Source organism: Elephas maximus, chromosome 4 (assembly GCF_024166365.1).
Source record: "Elephas maximus indicus isolate mEleMax1 chromosome 4, mEleMax1 primary haplotype, whole genome shotgun sequence".
Classification (NCBI taxonomy): domain Eukaryota; kingdom Metazoa; phylum Chordata; class Mammalia; order Proboscidea; family Elephantidae; genus Elephas; species Elephas maximus.
The window spans coordinates 168,827,077-168,849,085 of NC_064822.1; the positions used below are offsets into that span (position 1 = coordinate 168,827,077).

General features: G+C 40.4%; 1 protein-coding gene across 4 annotated transcripts in view; it reads right to left on the minus strand.

Annotated features, from left to right (window-relative positions):
* The window catches only part of IGF1 (insulin like growth factor 1), an 82,772-nt gene that overhangs the window by 56,156 nt on the left and 4,607 nt on the right, over positions 1 to 22,009 (minus strand). For all 4 annotated transcript variants that reach the window (XM_049884202.1, XM_049884203.1, XM_049884205.1 and 1 more), the window contains exon 2: positions 21,064 to 21,220. In XM_049884202.1, the coding sequence (XP_049740159.1) occupies positions 21,064 to 21,220 (157 nt within the window). The remainder of the gene's footprint in view (positions 1 to 21,063; positions 21,221 to 22,009) is intronic.

Consider the following 22,009-nt stretch of genomic DNA (forward strand, 5'->3'; position numbering starts at 1 on the left):
TCTTAGTAGGCAGGAGGCACACGTTCTATTGTGCATAGTACAGGACTAAGACACCCTGCTGCTCCATCTGCTACCCCTTGTCCCAGGATGAACCTAGAAGACTGCTTGGATGGGAAGCTGACTTTCTGTCACTGGTTCTGGTAGAAATGAGTCATGAATAGGAGCAGAGGACAAGTAGTCAGCTAACCAGACCTAAAAAGTTGGGATCCCTCTGGAGAATGGTTCCTCCAGAATGAAAGGAAAGTGGCCCCATATCTGACAAGTGCTTAGTAGCAACAGCCTATGGGATGTGGCCCTTCCTCTACTTATCTTTTGTTTCATCTCTTTGGTCATTGTGGTCATTGCTAAGATATGTTTACTAACAGGTACACATGCACACAGTAATTCAGCAAAGAATCTCCTTCATGAAAAGGAGAACTTTTGGGATAGGACACAGTGGCCACCTTGGGAGCATCTTACGAGAAAGTTTTACCCCATATTGAATTCCTAACACTGATATTCAATTTTTTTATGTAAAAAAATTGTGTGTATCTATGTATATGTGTGTCTGTGCACACACGTGTGTGCTATGTAATCTTGAACGTAATGGGAGGTTTTAAGGAACTGATAAGAGATGAACAAAAGTACTTCAAGAACTAAACTGAATTCTGAACTCAAATGAGAAGTAAGTCTTCATTTAGGGAAAATCAGAGAAAATACCTCAGGGAGGAAAGGTATCAAATGTGACTGTTAGCATGTAATAATATTTTGTCAGAAGTTTTTCTTTCATTTCTGTTCAACTACAGACTTTCAGCTAACATTAATCTTCTAATCAAAAGGGAACACATCTATTTATAATTGACATAAATGATAGTCCTATTTATAGTTCTCTTTGGCATTCGTGTTTCTCTGTGGGAGATTTTTCCTGAAACAAAGCCTACTTTTTGAAGCAGCTGTGTTCTGGGGGCAACCTTGATCATTTCTGTTGCCCGAGAGATGTGTTTGATTAACCTCTTATCCCTACACACGGGATGGTGGAATGTGGGAAGCCATTAATAGACCAAGTAATAACGGTACTCCTACTTTTGCCCTTCTAATTCCAGTCCACAGAAATCATACATGACCCACAAAGGAGTGGTAGTTCCCAAGCTCTAGAGGAAGATGCATGGTTGTCATCTTGGCTAGCCCACTTGCAACTTCAGAATCTACTCTGGTTGTAGCCCTCTTTAATTCTGACAACACTTGAATTCTCTCTAGAAATCTATAACTGGCCTTGATTTCTTGGGAATTTTGTGATGATTTCACAGGTATCGTTTCAAAATACCCAATTTTCTTTCTCTCTCTCTCTCTCTCTCACACACACACACACACACACACAACCCTTTTGTTAGGCAGAGTTGGGCTTATTGTGCCCGTTTTACAAATGACAGAATTGCCCAAAGACACCCAACTTATAACTAGCAAAGCCAAGATACCTCAGTGTCTCTAAATCTCCTCACCTTGTATTTGGAGCTTGTTCTGATACCCAGTGTTATGTCTTGGGTAGCGAAATAAATATTGTTCAACTAGACACTCACGGCTGGATTTCTTTTTAACTCAGAAAAATCTCTGTTGCAAGGAATCCTTGTGCTGGAGGAAAAGGAGTCAATAATGTCATGTTCTCCACGTCAGATACTAGCTGCACTGTGTGACACAGACGGTCAGGTGGGAAGGGAACCTCATGACTCTACATAGAATTTGGATGCCTCACTGAACTTGAGTTGGAAAGACTGGCCTGGAAACTTCACAAGGGGAAGGATTCTTTCATGAGCTTTCCATCAATTCGAAGTCAAAGCAGCTTGTTCACACAGTATTTCTGGCCTCTCTCAGGCAACAGAGCGCATCCGTACCTCTATGCAGCCAAGGACCCAGGCAGACAGAGGGCGCATGAAGGTGACAAATTCCATCTTACTTTTAAACATCAGTAAAAACTTCACAAGATTGTGTGTAGGGAGAAGAGAATGAAAATTCTTGTTATTCACTTGGAAATTCAATAAACACGTGTAGAGATCTGCCATGTCGGGGAATCAGGTAAAAAACACCAATTTTATTCATAATCATTTACACTTAAATGCTGTGCTAACTTGACGGCAATGAGTTTGATTTAACGCCGTATGTTCACTTTGCTGCTTATTCCTACAGATGGTAAGAGTTGCTTTCTTAACCAGACTGAATGTACCTTAAGGTGGGTGCTTACATTATACCTTGGGAATGTGGTAGATGCTCGTAAATATTGGCTGCATCCTCTTTTTTTCAGCCTTCTCTTGATTCCTATCAATATGCTGGTTACATTAAACGTTGCTGAGTTGAATTACATTTTAAAAGAGTAACTTTCTTCTCTTTGGTCCACATTTACGACTGATTATTTGGATCAAAGTCCATTGAGTTGGATCCATTTCTGGAGCTAATGAGATTTGACTGTAACCTCATGACTCGTTGACAGTCTTTCTGCCAGGGCAAACAGGCATGAAAGCTCCTTTGTGGGCACTCAGTAACTTTGGAAATGGGCACATTTGAGTGTAGTGTACAGAACCCTTTTTCTTACATTTTTTTTTTTCCAGGGTATCTGTGTGCTCTCCCTGGCATTGGCTCAATTCACTGTCTTAGCTGGGCCCCAGGAATAGACTGACTCCTGTAATACTAACACAAGTCGAGCACACTAAAGGATTTTCCAATGTTCCTTGTGAGGCATGCAGTAGTGCTTTAATTTGGAGATCACAGACAGCTTCCAACCAAAAGGATCATGTTCTGTTTACCTAAAATCCCGCAGTAGTTGCCTTTAGATACAGTATTTCTCACTCTCTACTTGAAAATGCTAAAAAAAAAAACCCAGGGGGGCCTTCCGACTTAGTGCTGTCTGCATTTCTAGTGAGTTACCGCCTTCTTAGGGGCATACACAACTAATATAGGCCTGTAAGGCCAAGGGAGAATGAATAACTTAAAGCCAGGAACACACTGACTGTACTGCGTAGAAGGGACTATTTGAGACCTTACAGAGATTATAACACACAGTCGTTACCTATATGGAGCTTAGAGTCAACCAGATGGTATAAGGTCAGGACACTTATAAAATAAATTAGTAAATAAATAACTCATAAGCTATAGAACAGAGTATAAGTTCTGTAGGAGTAATATTATTGTTATTCAGAGGAAAGAGAGAGCTGAAATATGGTAAAAAATTTGTGCGAAGAATATGAGGAAAGCCCAGGAAAGAAAAAATATGGGGTAGAACATCATCTAGGTTAGATGTTATAATATGTAGAGGACAGCTGTAAATCCAAAAGCCTACCAGGGCCAAGCAAGTAAAGGAGTAGCATGATCTGGAATCATACAGCAGAGAGTGGTGGGGACTTGGGTAAAGCGGAAAGCATGTGCAAATCTAAAGGGAAAAGCCATTTTGTAAATATTTGCAGATAACTCAAATGTTTATAAAAATCCTGTATTTTCCAAACAAAACCCTTCTGAGGACCGAATAAAACCTAGAGACAGGAAGTTTGTGAGCACTGCTGTAGGGAAATATTAGGAAATACAACCGGAAAGCCAGATAGGAGCCTTACGTAAAATGCCTTGCTGTCAAATTAGAGAATTTGGACTCAATTTACTTAGCCATGGGGAGTCACTGGAAATTGTTTAGAAAAGGGATAAAGTGATTAGAACTGTGCTTCAGAAAGATTAATCTCATGGGTGGGATGGCTGGTGTCAAGCAAGATTGGACACAGAGTGATCACTGAGAAGGCTGTTGCAATAGTTTTGGTGAGCGACGAGGAGTACCTAAACAGTGATGGGAATGGAAGGAGGGACACGTGTAATCGTCCAGTGAATTGGTAACAGCTGTTCTGGATCTTGGTGCAAAACAAACTACAGTGCTACAACACCCTTCGCCTGAAGAGCTGGTTTGATGGTCTCCACTGTCCTAAACACCGTGGGTGATTGTGTAACCTGTCCACTGCATTGGCTGGGAATCTGGCCTCTCCTGCTTTGCAAGGTCACTGGCCAAAAACTCCACTTGCTCTTGAAGAAATATACCTTCGATGATCTCTAAATTATTGCATATTCACTTTTTTCAGATCTGGGTTCTTCCTTCACCAGGAGGACTTGATCATCTTTTTAATTCTAGCTGAGTTGTACCCTTGCTATGTTTGAGAGAAACTATGGAGTTCTTATGCAGCCCTGGTGGCCCAGTGGTTAAGTGTTTGGCTGCCAACCAAAAAGTGGGCAGTTCAAATCCACCAGCTCTTCCTTGGAAGATTTATGGGGGCAGTTCTACTCTGTTCTGTAGGGTTGCTATGAGTCAGAATCGACTCGATAGCAGTGGGTTTGGTTTTTGTTTTGTATGGAATTCTTTAAAGATAAGGTTTGTATCTTATTCATACCAATCAGCAGTGGCTAGCCTAGTGGCTAGGTGGTAGTATAAAAAAAAAATTACACTCAATAAATGCATGTTGAATTGATTAAAACAGAAAGGTGTGTGGATAAAATTCAAAAAGATCTTTCATATCTGGAGCAGGGGTAATATACGTCAATATTTGTTAAGGCTAGATAGGTATATAAATGAATAAAGCAAGTCTGCAAGACACTGCCATGTGTTGGAGTGGCATGTATCCCACCCAAAATCCTCCAGCTGATAGCCGCCGCTCAGGAGTGTAGGCCTGGCATTGTCTCACCATCCAGCTTTTCAAGAGAAGTTGTTAATCTGAGTTTGTATTTAAAATGTCTTGATTTTTATAATTCCAAAAATATATTATGTGTACCAAACAAAACATGTATGTGGGCTGGATTCAGCCGGGGTAGGAGTGGGGAATAGCACCATTCTGTGACATCTGTTATAGAGTATTATTAACTTCCTGAAGGTAGGGGCTGTCATTAGCGTCTGGCTAACCAAAAGGCACTCAGTAAACGGAGGATAGGAATAATACAGGGAGAATTATTCCCATCTGACTCAAGCACCGGGGGTGTAGGGTTGATATTTAATTGGTCCTCGCGCACTAGAGTGAAACCTTTCTGAAGGCATGGCGTCATCCTCCCCTTGTGCGTTGCTTAACCCAGAGCAGGTGCCCAGCTGATGATTCTACAATTAAATTGATTAACGCTGTAATTTTACTTCCATACGTTTTACTACAACACGAAGTAAAAGTAATGAAAGAAGGATGCTAACAAAGAAACAAACGATGAGGTTCACATCCAGCTGGATTTCTTAAAGGATTTTAGAGATTGCCATGAAACAATATTAGGTGTTAGTTTTGGAAAAGATCTTAGAGGTTATCCTGTCAACATTATTTCAAGGGGGAGAATGCCAAGGAATCAGGGATATAGTTGGATTAAAATATTGTTGGATTAAGTTTAAATGAAATAAATATATAATTGTGGGCTATGTGCAATACTGCCTCATCCTAGATTTGAATATAGTCAAGAGGGGGCAGGTGCTTAAAGTTGTTGAATTGATTAAAACAGAAAGGTGTGTGGTTAAAATTCAAAGAGATCTTTCATATCTGGAGCAGGGGTAATATATGCCAATATTTGTTAAGGCCAGATAGGTATATAAATGAATAAAGGAATTCAAGGAAAATGTATGGGAAAAAAATGTGAACACTATATATATGGCTTATTTTTTTCCCCTGGAAAATTGGGAAAAGAGATCACAATGATCCCATTTCAGAGGTGGAATGCCTTGGTTCATCTTACAGAATATCACTGTTCTAATGGAAAAGGGTTTTCAGACCCTAGGGACTAAGCAAAACACTTACCAAGTTATTTAGCGGCAGAACTCTGAGTAAACTCACAATTTCCTAAGACTCCAATTCAAAACCCTCCCTTTTTCCTAGTGTCTTTTCAGGGAATAGAAGTTACAAACTGATCCTCTCTATCTCACTCTCCCATTCTGCTGTGGGGTAACATTCTTCTGAGAAAGCCATGCCTTTCAGATACCTAAACCAGGTGACAGTGAGTTAATTCCAACTTATGGTGACCCCATGTTCGGCACAGTAGAACTGTGGTCCATAGGGTTTTCAATGGCTGATTTTTCTTTTTTTGGAATTAGATCACCAGGTCTTTCTTCCAAGGCACCTCTAGATGGACTGGAACCTCCAACCTTTTGGTTAGCAGCTGAGCAAGTTAACTGTTCCACCCAGCCACTCCTACACAACAACAACAAAAATCCAAACCAGCTGCCATCAAGTCACTTTCAACTCATGAGGACCCATAGACTTAGCAGTAGAAATTCATTCCATAGGGTTTTCAATGGCTATGATCTTTCGGAAGTAGATATCCTTTCTTCCAAAGCATACCTGGGTGGATTTGAACCATCAGCTTTGTGGTTAGTAGCCAAGAGGTTAACTGTTTGAGCTACCAAAGGACTCTTGGAACTTCAATAATATGCTTAGGCTGAGGAAGCTCTTGAATTCCAGGACAGAGTCTAGTGAAGGCTGTCAACTGGGAAGCCAGCTGTGTCTTTTTGAAAAGCTGTTTTAAATCTTCTGATAGGTTACGGAAACACACTTTTCTCAGCTTTAAACCATTTCTCTTACATCCCAATAGGAATACTAATGGAACTAATCAACTCAGACTCATAAATAGGAGTGTACCTAAGGTATGGCAGGTAGGGCGCGTGCCCTAGGCACCGCTTGAGAAGGGGCGCTAATAAGCATTTTCTATTGGCCATCGCCTTTCCATCGCCAGCTATGAGAGATCATTCAGCAAATTAAAACTAATTGCCATAGGCGCTATTTTCCACAGATAGACCCCTGCTTATAAGAAATAATATTAGAACCTAGCTAAGCATGACAAAAGAAGCAATCTGATCTGAGTAAAACACACATTTGTTCACTCGATGCAATTAGAATTTTTTTTTCTTTTAAGGAGGCTTGTTTGGCTGTTCTTGAAAAATGTAGCTATTGAATAAGAATCTGGCAAGATCTTAAGGGCTGGAGCTCAGTTCCTGGCCCCAGTGATGGGTTTGGAAATTGCAGCCACAGCAATTAGGAGTTCCAATTTCCAGTTCACAGAAGGTCAGGCCATGGGGTTATCCTTGGAGCAGTTCTATACTTCCTCTGAGGAAAAGCTCCATCAACTTTGGGGAATCTGTACTTGATGGAGTTCAGTCAACACATACATTGTTAATGACTATAAGCAGTTTGGCCCCAACCAAGTTTTTCAAATCTTCAATGAAAATTCAGCTCTATCTTGTGTTTTCTGTCTTAGCAGTTGAGAGCCGCCAATTGATAAATACCTGTTATTTCCTTTCAGTCCCTAGATGAGGGCTCCTGAAATGCTACTTTCCATACAAATCCCCTGGACATCTGCTTAAAATGCAAATTTTGACTTAATTGGTCTGGATTCTGCAGATTTAAGGATTTAAATGACTTAATGTAGATGTAATGATCAAATTTTAATGATTCTGATTTTCTAACAAGCTCTCAGGTGGCTTTGCATAGCAAGATTCTAGGTCATCTTCACAAACTAAGCCGAATTTTTGCTAGGCAACAGTGACATGTGCCCCTTAGAACATTTGCATATCAAGCCAAATTTGCCCATTATAAACAAGAAGTGTTGTCTTGCCACAAAACACTTTCTATGGCCACCCATCAAGTCTGGTTTCTTCTAACAGATACACCTCTCTGTTCTATATTATTGCTGTTATTGTTGTGGATGGGGGGGAGGTGGGCATCAAAATCAGTTGTATAAGCCAGCCACCCATTAAATGACTTTAAGACTCTAAGTGGCCTGTGCTTCACTTTCAAGAACCTGTCAGAGCAGTCCTTCTGTGTGTCTTTAGCTTACACGTCATGGTGCTTTGGTACAATGTTTCTTCACCTTCGTCTACCTTCTCCAGTAGAAGGGATTTCCATATTACATGCAAAGCACTAGTAATCTACAGAAATGCCAGCCAGATTTGTGGCACTAATTCCTTTCTCAAGACTTATACTTCATATGACTCAGGGCCCACATACTATCTTAAGGTAAGCCTGACATGCCTATTATATGAGTGTGCCATTGATCTTCTCAGAACCTATCCCCAAATATCTGTTCCATAGTGGGAGGCAAAAATTGGTAGAAAAAAAAGGAATCCTTGGAGAGCCAAAAACATCTCTACACCAAATTGGGAGAGTGGACTTATAAGGTGAATGCAATTAACTGACAGTTGCGTCTATGCCGAAAACACAGTCATCCCTTTAATAGAGAACATTTGCTGTGCTTGACAAACAGTGAAATGGTTGGATCCATAGGAAGGAACATGCTGAAAATGGTTTCAATATGATCCTGTTTTTTCACTCAATAGCCATTGATTGAGGGTGTTCAGCCAAAAACAATGAGAAAATGAGCCAACAATAGTCTTACCCGTTGACCATATTAGATATAGTTGCGGCTGAAATTTGTTATATATTTCAGGGATAACAAGCATCCATACAGAACAAATATTTGGCAGTGTGGCAGCTGATGAAACCAGGAAAAATTAGACAAATTATCGATTGCTCGCTCCCAAATTACCCCAAAAAGAAATTAGATCCATTTTCAGTAGCTTTGCTTTCAAATTTCTTCATTCCATGAGTCACCACTCCCCTCTGCCAAACTAAATATGTCTATGAACGGTTGGAAACTTTAATGGAAAGAAACATAAAACTCAAAAGACGTAGGAAAATTTAAGCTTCTTCATGGAAGACCTTTATGGAAGACTAGCAAGTCAGGAATGTGGGGAGACAGAGATAATGCATTGACAATATCTTTTTTTTAGGTAGCTTCTGAGTTAGCAAGCAATTCCGAATGTATAAGCTAGTCAACCAGCTGACATGACTTCAGATTCAAATTAACTCTTCAAAGAAACTAGCTCTTTCCTTTTTTTTTTTTTTTTATTTAAAGCCTCCAATTTACCAGACTACTAGGGTCTAGGAAGATCCATAGCCATACAGTCAGTTTGATCAAATTTTGAACAAAGGGACTTGATGATGTTATCCAATGGGTGGAAGCAATTGTAAAAAGTTTTTATAAATGGTTAACGGCTTGAAATTTCAAAGAATCTTCTGATTTATTCAGGGACAGATTACCCAATAAACAAGGTACACACAGGCTTAATTGTGTTTACTTGCTAATCTGTTGTGTACAATTTCACATGGGTTTCAGAGATGTGGTGAAAAACACATGAAATTGTGTACTACAGATTAGTAAGCACATGGAAGCTCGTGCTTATCACGCTTCCTGGTTAATCCACCCAAGGATATGTTACACAAAAATCACTTGACATAGCAGTTCACTTTGACTTTATAAACTGTGGTTATTAGTATTAATTTCATGTGAGTTTATCAAGGTTAAGTTTAAAATGTCCAGCTGTGCAAAGAGCTCCAGACTGAGAGTGAGGAGACTGAATTCTAGGCCTGGCTTTCCTACTAGCATGCTTTGTGATCTCATGTATACCAGTGGATCTCGGTTCCTTCATTTGGGAGGTGAGAGCACTGGACCAGTTTGACCTGTGGTTCTTTCTACCTTTCCAATTCTTCAGTTCTGCTTTGGCCGATAGAAGTTACCTGTAGTATGCTGTAAGGACTGGTACTCCACCTGTTATATCTGCGTTGGGGCTTATCTGCCGGGGCTGTACTGTTTGTCATGGGGCCTTAACTACCACTACTCCTTTTATTGTAAGTACTTTGGCTAGAATGTAAGAGAGGGGCTGAGTGGAGGTTCTGGTCGCAAAACTACTTCCACAGGTGGAACCCATTTGTGATAGCACCTTTGGTGACTCAAAACCAAACCCATTGCTGTCGGGTTGATCCTGACTCATAGCAACCCTGTAGGACAGAGTAGAACTTCCCCATAGGGTTTCCAAGGCTGTAAATCTTTATAGAAGCAGACTGCCACACCTTTCTCCCATGGAGTGGCTGGTGGGTTTGAACTGCTGACCTTTTGCTTAGCAGCCAGGCATCTTACCACTGTGCCACCAGGGCTCATTGCTCTTGTGGTAGCCTTGAAAACTCCCTATGGCTAGAATTATCTCTCTGTTGGACTAGGAGTTGTTGTCAGTGAGGGCAGTAGTGAAGGAGGTTCCAAGAAGTGACACCTCAGATTGCCTTCTTTTTTTTTTTTTTTTACTCTGATATCTTTAATCTCACATTCGCAATGGTAGAACTAGCAAATGGAAAGTTACAGGCTATATTCTAGGGACTCATAGGAGGAAATAGCTTTGGGGATCTTTTTTTTTTTTAAAGATCGAGTCAAAGAGTTTTATTAAGTACTCAACACTGGATGCTATGAAGGACAGAAAAAGAACAAAAAACAAAAAACTTAAACACTTAGTCTCTGTTTTCAAGGAAGTTTAACAGCTGGAACGACAACTTCCAAAGGAGCTCAAAGTAAAACAGAGAGGATGGAATTCATGGCAACAATAGCCAGTATTTGAGTGTGTGGTTCAAAAGTGACTTTGCTACGTCAAATATTAAGTCTCTGAGAGTCTTTGAGTGTGGGGTCTTTGGAATAGAAAAATCACATGGTCCCTGGCCCATATGATGATAAACCCAGACAAAACAACCCAGCTCACAATTTTTATTTCATCAACACCATGTTCAAAAAAAAAAAAAAAAAAATCAATTCCCCTAAGTCAGCCTGTGATAAAGAAGCAGTTAGATAGACAACCTGAGAGTACAAAGATACTTTTCTGATTAGTGAGGACATTCCCTTTGCTGAACACTTCTTTTTGAGGCTAAGCAGAAATCACCAACAGCTGACTTGGGAGACTGGAAATGTTTTGCCTACACGTGATACCTCAGTGACTACCTAACCACCTTGTGGGGGACAAACTTCGTAAGCAAGCTTAGTGTGTTAAAGTGATAGGCCCCATCTCTTTCTTGCTTCCTCCAAGTGAAAGGAAACAAAAAAAAGGTGATATTAAATGAGCATTCTGAAGATCCATTATTTAACTCTTGGGAGATGTTCTAAATGCAAGTGATATAAGAGTGGGGAAATACCAACAGGCTTTTGTTTTTAACTACTAAGGTTGAGAAGATAAGACTGCCAAATTAACTCTTCTAGATTATAACTATTGCAGAAGGTAGTGTTGAAGTTGAACCATTGAACTAATTTGTGGCTGTGACTGGCAACAGGTAAATGATCCTATCTAATTCAATCTATTAATAGCGACTTATACTTGGAAAGTCCTTTCAGTTTTTAAAGCCCTTCCATATCTTAGCCTTGAAACAACTCTGAAGTATATTTTTTAGTCCCATTTTACTGATGAGCAACGTAAGACACAGGAACATTAAGTTACTTCTCGAAGGTCACAGATCTGTTAAGCAAGGGAGCTGGGTGGGACCCAAACTTGGAACTTCTGGCTTCCAAAGTAGTATTTCATTAATCTCTTTTGCTTTTTGGTAGGGGGGTTTCTGAGCAATGACTGTGATGATACTCAGATAGGAAAAACATGAGAGGAGAAAAACTCTGGTCACTACCTATGAAACAGGCCTTTTCACTTGTGAGGAATTGAAAGCTCACTTCTTATGGGACCGAGGCGGAATGGCCACAAATGTTGAGGTCAGAGATAACCAGCTTCATTTTCATTTGCTCCAGGTGGTCACACTCAAACTTTTAAGCACATATTTTTGCTCTAGACCATTTCTGTGTGCCCTTACTGAAATAAAATGAGTTTCATAACTCCATGGTCAAAGGGAGGGCCAGCAAATAACTTTTAAATAGTCTATGGGAAGAGCTTTCTGTTTTCAAAGAAAAGCTTTCAAAATCACAGTGACTCTTCCCATTGCTTACTCCAGGTGATGGGCCACAGACTCCTGACTAGCAGTGACTGATAATTAGTGTGTTGCTTGCACTGGCGGCTTTCCCATCTCTCTAGTCACTTCCTTTCTAGTGATTTCTCTAGTCTAGTGGTTCTCGACCAGGGGTGATTTTAATCCCTAGGCAACATTTAGCAATGCTTGGAGCCATTTCTGATTGTCATGATTGAGAGAGGGGTACTACTGGCATCTAGTGGGTAGACGCCAGCTATGCTGCTAAACATTTTTAAATTATTTGGGCAGGCCCCCCCACCTTACCTCCTCCCAACAAAAAATCATCCACCTGAAAATATCAACTGCGCTGAGGTTGAGAAGCCCTAGGGCCAATGGCACTGTTGGGGAAGTTGAGTGGGGAGTATGAGGAAGAAGCAAGATTTAAAAATCGTGTCAAAAGGAAGGAAGGGAGGCAAGAGTAAGCTCAAATTTACAGTGTCACCAAATCAGTTTAATCCAGAATTCTAACTCCTGATGCTCCCTTCCCCAGTTTCATAGACTATCACTAGTTGGTGCATATGGGCTGGCTTAGCGAAGACTTTCTTAATCACTTGCCTCTGATGAAAGACCCGTCTCATCAGGGTAAAAGGCACAGAGTTAGTCCCATCTTCCCAGCAATAGTCACAGAATTGGCTCTGTGATTGACATTTATTCAAAGTTTAAAAAGACCCCTTCAAACAGCCTTCTTAGGACTTCATAAAGACCGCAGATGAAAGAAGAAAGTCAGAAGAGATTCATAGAGTATTTGCTTGGAAGTCTGCAAAAAAATCAGGTGTAAATTTCTTTTGGCCTGGGGCTATCAGAGAAATCTCCAGCAAAAAAAAAAAAAAAAAAAAAAACTGGTCCAACAACTCATCAGACTATTTCAGATTTTCCAGGAGCACAGCTTTGCTAAGTCATTCCAAAGCAGTTCTACCCAAGTTGACATTGGAGAGAGTGACCAAAGAGTCAGAATAATATAATATAAAATAATAGTCTAAATTATGCCCGTAAGTGGACTTGGAATGCCTGAAGCACATCTGAAAGCTTTGTGCACCTTATAGGAGACAGGCAGGGAATCACTCTAGTGGGTGTAAATTTCTACAGCAAAGGAAGTGAAATCATTAACTTAAGGCTTAGGTGAGCTTATTGGAATAAAAGTGCCAAGGAGATCTATGTTCATGTGAGTAAGCTCCATTGGAGCTCCTCATGAAATAAAACAAAGCAAAAAAAAAACCCAGTTGCCATCCAGTAGATTCCAACTCATGGCAACCCCATGTGTGTTAGAGCAGAGCTGTACTCCATAGGGTTTTAAATGACTGATTTTTCTGAAAGTAGATGGTCAGGATTTTCTTCCAAGGCACCTCTTGGTAGACTCAAACCTCCAAACTTTTGGTTATCAGGAAAGCATGTTAATCTTTTGCACCACTCCACTCAGGGACTCCAACTTTGACATACCAAAAGAAACCCCAAAACCCATTGCCGTCGAGTCAATTCCAACTCATAGCAACTCTATAGGACAGAGTAGAATTGCCCCATAGAGTTTCCAGGGAGTGCCTGGTAGCTTTGAACCACCAACGTTTTGGTTAGCAGCCCTAGCACTTAACTGCTATGCCACTAGGGTTTCCAACTTTGACATAAAAAAAATTTTTTTTTTTTTTGACATAAAAGTGGTTAATTACTGCTAAATGGAAGAACACTGCACTAGAATCAGAAAACAGATTCAACAGTATCTCCTTCTACCTCTGCCACTAATTAGCTGTGTGGCCTTGGACATGTTACTTTTCTTTGAGTTTCAGACTCCTCATCTTAAACATTAAGCTTTTGGCTATTTAATTTTTCAAGGTCTTCCAAGCTTGTAGCTATCCACAATTTTACTTCCTTTGAACAATCAGATAATTTTAACAGGGAGATAGTAACGTAATGTATACTTAATTAATAATCAAGTTCTTGGGTGGCTTCCCAGAGCCTGCAACATGCTTTCTTTTGCATGGGACCAGTTATTCCTATGGAAAGTCTGAACATTTAATGCAAAAGGTTTTAATTAAAAAAAACCGTGTGGTCCCCGCTGGTTGCACAATTTCTCTTTGTGTCCATGCTGCTGTTGATCAAATATTGCGAAGCCATTAATTACCTTAGGACAAATGCAGAGGGCCATGTGCAAAGGTTCTGGCCAATTGCACAAGGCAATATGCCAGATGTAAAGTAAGTGAAGGGTTTTTCTTGGTATTTAAGGTTCAGTGAAAAAGTAAGAGGGGCAGCTATGCCAAGAATGAAAAGCCAGAGCTTGCCAAGTGCTTCTTTAAGTGGCTTTAGCCAACGCGAGACTAAACAATGCGTTAAAAAGGCATACAATTCACTGCAGTTAAGGAATTGCATGTCAAATAACAGCTCTTTGCTATGTTTTAAGCATGATCTCGCATATAGATAATGACAAACAAAATGCTGCGTTGTCATCTCCTTAGTCTAACAGCTAATAAGTCCTGGAGATTTGAACTTTCCAGGCAACCAAAAGTAATTTCTTGGGATCTAAGAGCTCACTGATGTTTCACAGAGAGGTGTAGGATGGAACTCTGCCAGGGCAGCAGCTCAGTGCAAAAATGATTTTTTTGCCACTATGGTTGTCAAAGACGTCTGGCTGCCTAAAAGAGCAAAGCTTTGCAGCCCATCATGGAGAACAATGAGGAATTGCCTTGGGAGAGACCATGCGCCTGTTCTCAGTGTGTCAGATTCTTCATTGTGGGCTGTGAAATTAGAACGGAGGCTGCTGGAGAGATGAGGCTGGCTCTAACAGAGGCTCTAAAGGAGGCTTGTATGGCATATGATGTCTGGACAAAATATGTAGAGGCCCATAGAGCTTGCAGAATGGCCAAACTCTCTCTTGGATCCAAAATGTCTACCCTACCAACTGGTGAAGATATGAGATATTCCAGTGCCAGTGGTCTTCAGTCAACTGGTTGAGTGATAGCTGTGCGGGTGGAAGCCTTGAATCCAAACATCTGGCTGCTCCCACAGCTCTCTTCACTGTCAGGTGGGGAAAATGTGTCCCTGCTTTGTTCCCTGTCTGGATTATAGGGCCTTGTGACTACCTCCCCTTTACCATCTTTCTCATAGTGCTCCAAGGAAGATCCTGGCTAAAATAAATAATCCTTCCTTAATAGATCTTTGAGAAAAATCAACACAACTAACAGCTGCAAGAAATTAAACACTTTAGGTTTGCTGGCAGAGGACTCTGAAGTCTGCCAGATGAGAGGCTACTCCAGGTCATACTGCACATCATGGTGTCCATAGGTGAGCTACAGCAATGTTCTGTCTGAGTAGGGTCCAAGAATCCAGACTGGGAAGGCTCTCGGACAGCAGCAGCCTCTAACCAAAGAAGACTTTTCTCGTCCACCCTGAGGAAATTCTACTAGAGTTTCCTCAAATTTTCAAGAAGGTAACATCTAGGTTCATGGATATCTCCCTCATACCTCCTTTCTAGGAAGTACTCAGCATCAACTGAGTCACCCAGGAGTTCTAGCTCCTTATCTCCCCAAAGAGGACTGGGATTTTGGAAGCATCTCTCTTCCCCTGGAACACTTTGGGTCTCTAAACAACGCCGATGGTTGAATGAACACACATCTGGGAGACAAGAGACCTTGCCCATGTTTCTGGACCCACCCAATTAAGTAAGTCACAGTGTCTCACATTTCTCATTTGCTCAATGAAGCATGATCTTTGCCCACCAAGACTGGGGTAAAGACAAAGTGGAAGAATCAATACAACTGATTTTGAAAATGTAATTTATACTAGACAAACATAAGACTTCCTTCTTGTTCATGTTACTAATATAACTACATAATTGTTACTACTAAAAATGGGTTATATCAGCTGCTCCCAAGGAGAGGAAATGAGTATATAGTTAATTGGGCTGTTCAGGTACCTCACCTTTTGCAACAGATTCTGCAAGTGATCTCAGAAGGGAATAAATAAGTGTAATAGCTAATATGTATATGGTGTTTACTGTGTATCAGGCAGTATTCTAAATTAATAAATCCTAATATATTAACTCATTTAACTTAACACCAGCTCTGTGAGGTAGGTCCCATTTTACAGATGAAGAAATTGAGGAATGAAGAGGTTAAGTAATTTTCTCAAGGTTTCCCACCAAGTAAGTTGCTGAGCCAGGATTCAAACCTGGGATGTCTGGCAATGAAGCCAAACTTTTGGTCTTGAACCCTTCACTCACTTGCTTTTCATAATTCTCCATTAGGGAGATGGTCTTGAAGGGAGTGAGCATGTCTTTGAATATCCCAAATTGCAGTTTCTTCTTTGATCTCAGGAAAGTCAAGGCTCATAGGTTGAAAAAGACTTTTGGTCAAGGTTTAGAGGTCTACAGGCTCTTATTCATCCTTTCTAATTTAATAAAGTCCAACTAAAAACTGACCTACTCATTTGTCCTCACATCCAAGAGAGAGAAAACGAAGATGAGAGCCGTCAGCTGGTCCTTCCTAGCAAAGAAACATGGAGGCCTGCTTTCTGGAGGCATGTGCTCCGTTGGCCAGATGATCTGCATGTAGCATGTATTTGGTTATGTATGAGCTTCTATTCCATCCCTGGGGAGTTGAAGCCCAGCTTAAAACAAAACAAAGAAGCTGGGTCTTCTTTCTTGAAGTTCTTTTTGTGGAACCTCTTGTCTTTGTGAACCAACAAACTGTGTAAAGAAGGCAAAGGAAACTAAGTGTTCTTTGGTCACTACTTAAAGTTTTCTTTACTTGAATAGCACCAAATCTTTAATTACAATCTAGAATACGAGTCTGCTAAAGTTAGAAAAGATCGTTTACTTTTACAAAATCCTCTCATTTTATAGACAAGAACATTTCAGTCCAGGAAGTTTAAATGCCTGCCAAAGCAATAAGGCTAATGAATGACAGGTCTGGGAGCAGTTTACTGAGCACTATATTTCAAATGAAAGGAGTCTGAATTAATAATAATAACCTAGCTCTAGGAAGGTCATTGCAATCAATAACAATGAAAGTTAATTGCAAAGTTTCACTTAAGTGCTATAAAAAATAGTGTATTTTAACACATAAAGAATGCCATTTGTTTATTCAGACCTGTTCTTAATAACTATGCATTGGAAGCATGTTTTACAAAAGCTATAAATCTGGAACAGCCCAAAGGATATCCAGCATTTTTTCTAATTGATTTACTTCTCCTTTTTCCCCAGACTGTGGAGGTAGAGCATATACAGTTTATTTAAGGGTCTGTTTATAGACTCTTAAAACTAAAAAGGACCCCAGAAACTCTCTTTCTTTTGGCTGCTCTTAATTAAAACCATCCAAAATGGCTGGTTGTCCATCAATTTCTTAACTAGATCCAAGGAGAGAAATTCCCTCAGCTCCTAAACAGCATGTTAAAATGGTTAATCACCAGGGCTGTCAAAAATTTTATCTGTGGCAAGCTTAACTTGTATTTCACTTGAAGCTCTTTTCCTCTTGCTGGGTTTCATACAAAATGAGGTTATAACAAGCTGTGCTCTATGAAGACTCCATCAATTTGGTCAGATAATAGCTAGCTCTTCCCCAATGTGCTTTCACATCCATTATGCCACCATTTTTCTCACAGAACTATGAGAGTACAAGGCTGGTTGATAGGCTCTATTACTATGATGCATAAGGAAGAATGGGTAATTAGCTCTTCATTGGAACTTTCATTTCATAAAATGTCTGGGGAAGCTGCATTAATTATAGATGAACTGTTCCACTTACGCTGGGAAGAAGTTCACAGAACAAATAATCCAGAAGGTTGCTTCTACTGTGTTCTAGGGCTTGTAGGAAAATACGAGCCCATTCACATTGGCTCAATCAGTACAAAACAAGCATTACATAACTTTTACTCAAAACACCTCTGTTTCTAATAGGGTTAAAAACTCTCCTTACTAAATATTGTGGATGGACAAAAATGATACACTTACAGAGGTATGTTTCTTTTAGATGCTTGACTTTCAAACTAAGATGAGAAACTGTCTTCCATTATTTAAAAAAGAAGAAAAATCCAGGCTAACTTCCAAAATGGATTTGAAGCAGCTTAACATAAAAGGCACAGCCACAATAAAACTTTGAAAATAACAGTAAAAAAAAAAGAAGAAAGAAAGAACAACAACAACAAAAAAACAAGAGCCAGCTGATATGAGGTGGAGGTGGAGAAGACCGTTTTCCTCTGAAGAATATTTCAGAGACTGCAAATGCTTAGAGCTGACTTCTCCACACACAATAAATCTCAGGGGATGAAAAGGAAACTCAATAAAATTTGTTGACAACAGCTAATGCCTGTAAGAATAATTGGCTCAGACACAAAGCAGACCATCAGTGTAGCTTAGGGATGACCAAATGCAGCCTCTAAGTCCTTGTCAGTATACACTGTATTCAGTTAAGCAGAAGAAATAGTTTCATCAAATAACTGGGTAAACCTGAGGTGAGAATTATCCAAAGTAGTGGACAAAACCTAACTCTTGATGGTCATTTTGACTAAGGTCCCGATCATGTAATACATTCAATTTAATTGGATTCAACTAGATTCATTTAGATTCCATTCAATTCAATTCACCAATTAAACATGGACAGCTACTATGTCAGGCATTAGGCTATACATTGGTATTCAAAAGTGAATAAATATGAGCTTTGGCATCAAGAAGCCAGTTGAGAGGGCATTATTCTTGGGAGAGTAGAACCTGGTAAAGGCAAGTGATTAAAAAATTCTCCCCCCAAAAACTCAGGAAAAGCATAAAGAACTATAATCTATTTTCCCATGGTTATTTTTCTCTTATCACACTTCATAATACTTCTGTGCGTGTTTTTACCTCCTAACTAGGGTGTGAGTTTCTTCAACACAAGCTCAATCTTTCTAGGCGTCTCATTCATGCCAGGTACAATGCCTTACACACAATAGACAGGCGTTCTATAGTTGTTTCGAATTAAAGAATTCAAAGGGGATAAGTTAGAAAAAGAGGACTGTCCAGTTGACTAGAAAGTTAAAAAAGAATACTTTTGGTCATGAGGATCTATGTCAGGCAAGAGATTAACATAAATCATGGAATTCTCTAAGACAGAACATATGAAACATATACTCCATGACAATGCTGACAGTAATGATACATAATCCTCTAGAATTTACAAAACCACTTTGTATCCAAAGTCATACACTAAAGATCAAGAGTTGTCTTGTATAATCTTGCCCTCCATGTTATTAAGGTAGAATTAAAAAACATTTGCAACAAATTGATCATTGTAGTAACAGAATAAAAGAACTTTTTCCATGCCTTAAAATTGGTTTTCACCATAGGTGTCCAATATTCTCAAGTGACTGTGCTAATATATATAATCTAATCAAGTATCATACAGTTACTTAGGACCAAATCATTCTTTACATTCTCATTTTTCATCAACTAATGCAGATATCACAGGCATAGAACGATCCAGTCCCCATCCACCATACATGGGTATCCTAGAACATGGCATGTTGAACATCATAACAGAGGATGCTTATAGGTTTGGCAATTACCTAGTGAACTGGATCAAAGAAAATTGTGCAAATGGGTTATCAGGCAATATAACATCCTCTTGGGCAAAGTAAAGTGAGAACCACTTATTCATATTTTTAAGATGTGGATCAGTTGCAGCAAAACATAGAATAATTACAACCCATTGTTGGTTGATGTTGATGTTGGATGTTTGCCTTCTGCAGGTTATTTTAGAGGTAAGACAAGTCTGCTATTCTAAAAGCACCCACCTGATGAACTCATTCATCTACACTGTAACAGAGAACTGGATAAATTCACTCAATTAAAGCATTGGCTGGAAGCAGAGTGGGAATATAACCGTTCAAATGGTAGAAAGCATGTCCTACTCTCTGTCACTAGTCATTTAAAAACTATTTGTTGCCAAATCCACAGTGAGTAGAAATCATTAGTCTCCTACCAGCCTTTTTCTTCTCATCTCCCCTACTGATTGTGAGACCACTATACACAGGGCCTCCAGACACACACACGCACACAAAGCACAACACCTGCCTAAAGAGAAGCCGACATCTGGGAAGAAGCTGAGACAGACTTGAAATGTGTGAGTCATCACAGAAGCTATTCAAAGCCTAGTGGGTAGCTGAGGTAACCTGTCCTCACTTGAGCAATATGAACCTTTAAGGATGATTCATGCTCACTGAGAGCCATCAGTTTCCAAGATTCTAAAATTCCAAAGAAGTATACAGAATGAGCACCTGGCTTTAAATCTTTCATTGCCCTGTAATATACAATGAGACAGACGCACTTGAGGTAGATTCTTTAGGTGATCAGTTCCCTTAGGCAACACTGACTTTTGTTTATGTTTATTATTTGCAAGCATTGACTTCGCTGTCTACTTTTTATTGCTGTGTACTTTTAAATCACCTGAGACCCACTTACGGGATAAGTGGCCCTGTACTTGTCAAAGACCTTTTCCAGATCTAAATATCCCTGGAGACTCCCAGAGAAGAGCTATGGCAAAGGAGAGTAATCACAAACAAACAAAAAAATGCAAGGTCAATTTGCATAAAGGGCAAATTAGTACAGTTTGCATTTAGAGAGAGCCTGGGTATTTGCAAACATGCCTGTGAGTGAGGTTCATCTTCTGGCAGTTCTTGGTGATTTCATGTTGTATGGAGACATCTGAAACATACCTCCTTAGTTCTTTTACCAAGTCCACGTGACTGGAGAGTCTTACTATTGAACCCTGAAGCACATAGCACTTAAAACAGGACTTCATGCTTCCATATGTTTGTATGTGCACCTATAGGTCTCAAAACGCAAAACCTCAATACCCCAGGGCTCATCTGTCCTGTCCTTTCCTTGAAAAGTAGGGGCTCTGGTGGCTCAGAGGTTAAGAGCTCAGCTGCTAACCAAAAGGTAGGCAATTCAAATCTGCCAGCAGCTCGTTGGAAACTCTGTGGAGCAGTTCCACTCTGTCCTATAGGGTACCTATGAGTCGGAGTTGACTTGGTGGTATTGAAAGGAGTGGGATAGCAAGGGTAGACCTTAATTGTTGAAGGAAAGTTCAGCAGGAAGCAGTTAAAAGCCAAATTCTTAAGGAGGAAAATTCCAACCTAAGTCTGCGGAACCTGCCAAAGCACCACTGAAGCACTGCGCTTACTCTAAGGTGAGGAACGCAATGCTGAGGTTGGCTGCCAGCCACGGGCAGTCGTTCAGTCACTCACTCATACTCTCTGTGGTTGTAAATCCACAGAGCCATACACTTCAGACTTTAGGAGAGCAGTGAGGGGGAGGGCTACTTACTGAAATAAAAGCCCCTGTCTCCACACACGAACTGAAGAGCATCCACCAACTCAGCCCCGCAGAGCGTCTCCGGCCCCGCTGTGGCGGAGCTGGTGAAGGTGAGCAAGCACAGGGCCAGGTAGAAGAGGTGCGAGGAGGACATGATGTGCACCTTCACCTGCGGAGAGACAGAAGGAGGGTCACGTTTCCTCTGTGTTCTTGCAAGGGGGGCGGGGGTGGGACAGGGCCGCATTCCCCCTCCCCCCAAAAGCTGCCATCTAGTCCATTCCGATTTATGGCAACCATAGTGTTACAGAGTGTAACTGCTCCATAGAGTTTTCTCGGCTGCAATCTTGATGGAAGCAGATTACCGGCCTTTTTTCCACAGCAACTCTGAGTTGGTTTGAACCACCAATCTTTAGGTTAGCAGTCAAGCACAAACCGTTCGTGGCACCCAGGGTGCAATTTCCCCCAGTATTCCATTATTGCCGTTAGTCAGAACCACCCCCACAGAAGCACAACAAAGTACAGGAGAAGCCGCTGGGGGTCATGGACCGAGCATATCTTGGCATCAAACAAGCTGTGTCTGAGTCCCTTTGCTACTTCGGAACCTTGGAGAAGTCCTCCGTGAACCTCAGCTGCCTTTGGGGAAGAAATGGAGTTACTGTAACTTTCTCTATGGGTTCCTATTACAATTAAATGAGATAAAATATCTGAGAGCATTTTTACATAAATGATGAATGCTGTTATTACAATGAAGAGTCCATAGCACTCTGAGAGTCTGATGGAACTTTCTGAATCAACAAACATTAAATTGGGTTTAGCATAGATTTGGAGCCAAATACATTTTATTAATTTAAATTCTTAAAAAATGGGCTAACCACAGATGGCATATGATCCATTATTGACCAGGATAGTAAATTAACCAGAACATATTCTCCAGCTACTGATTAAACTTAATGTGGCT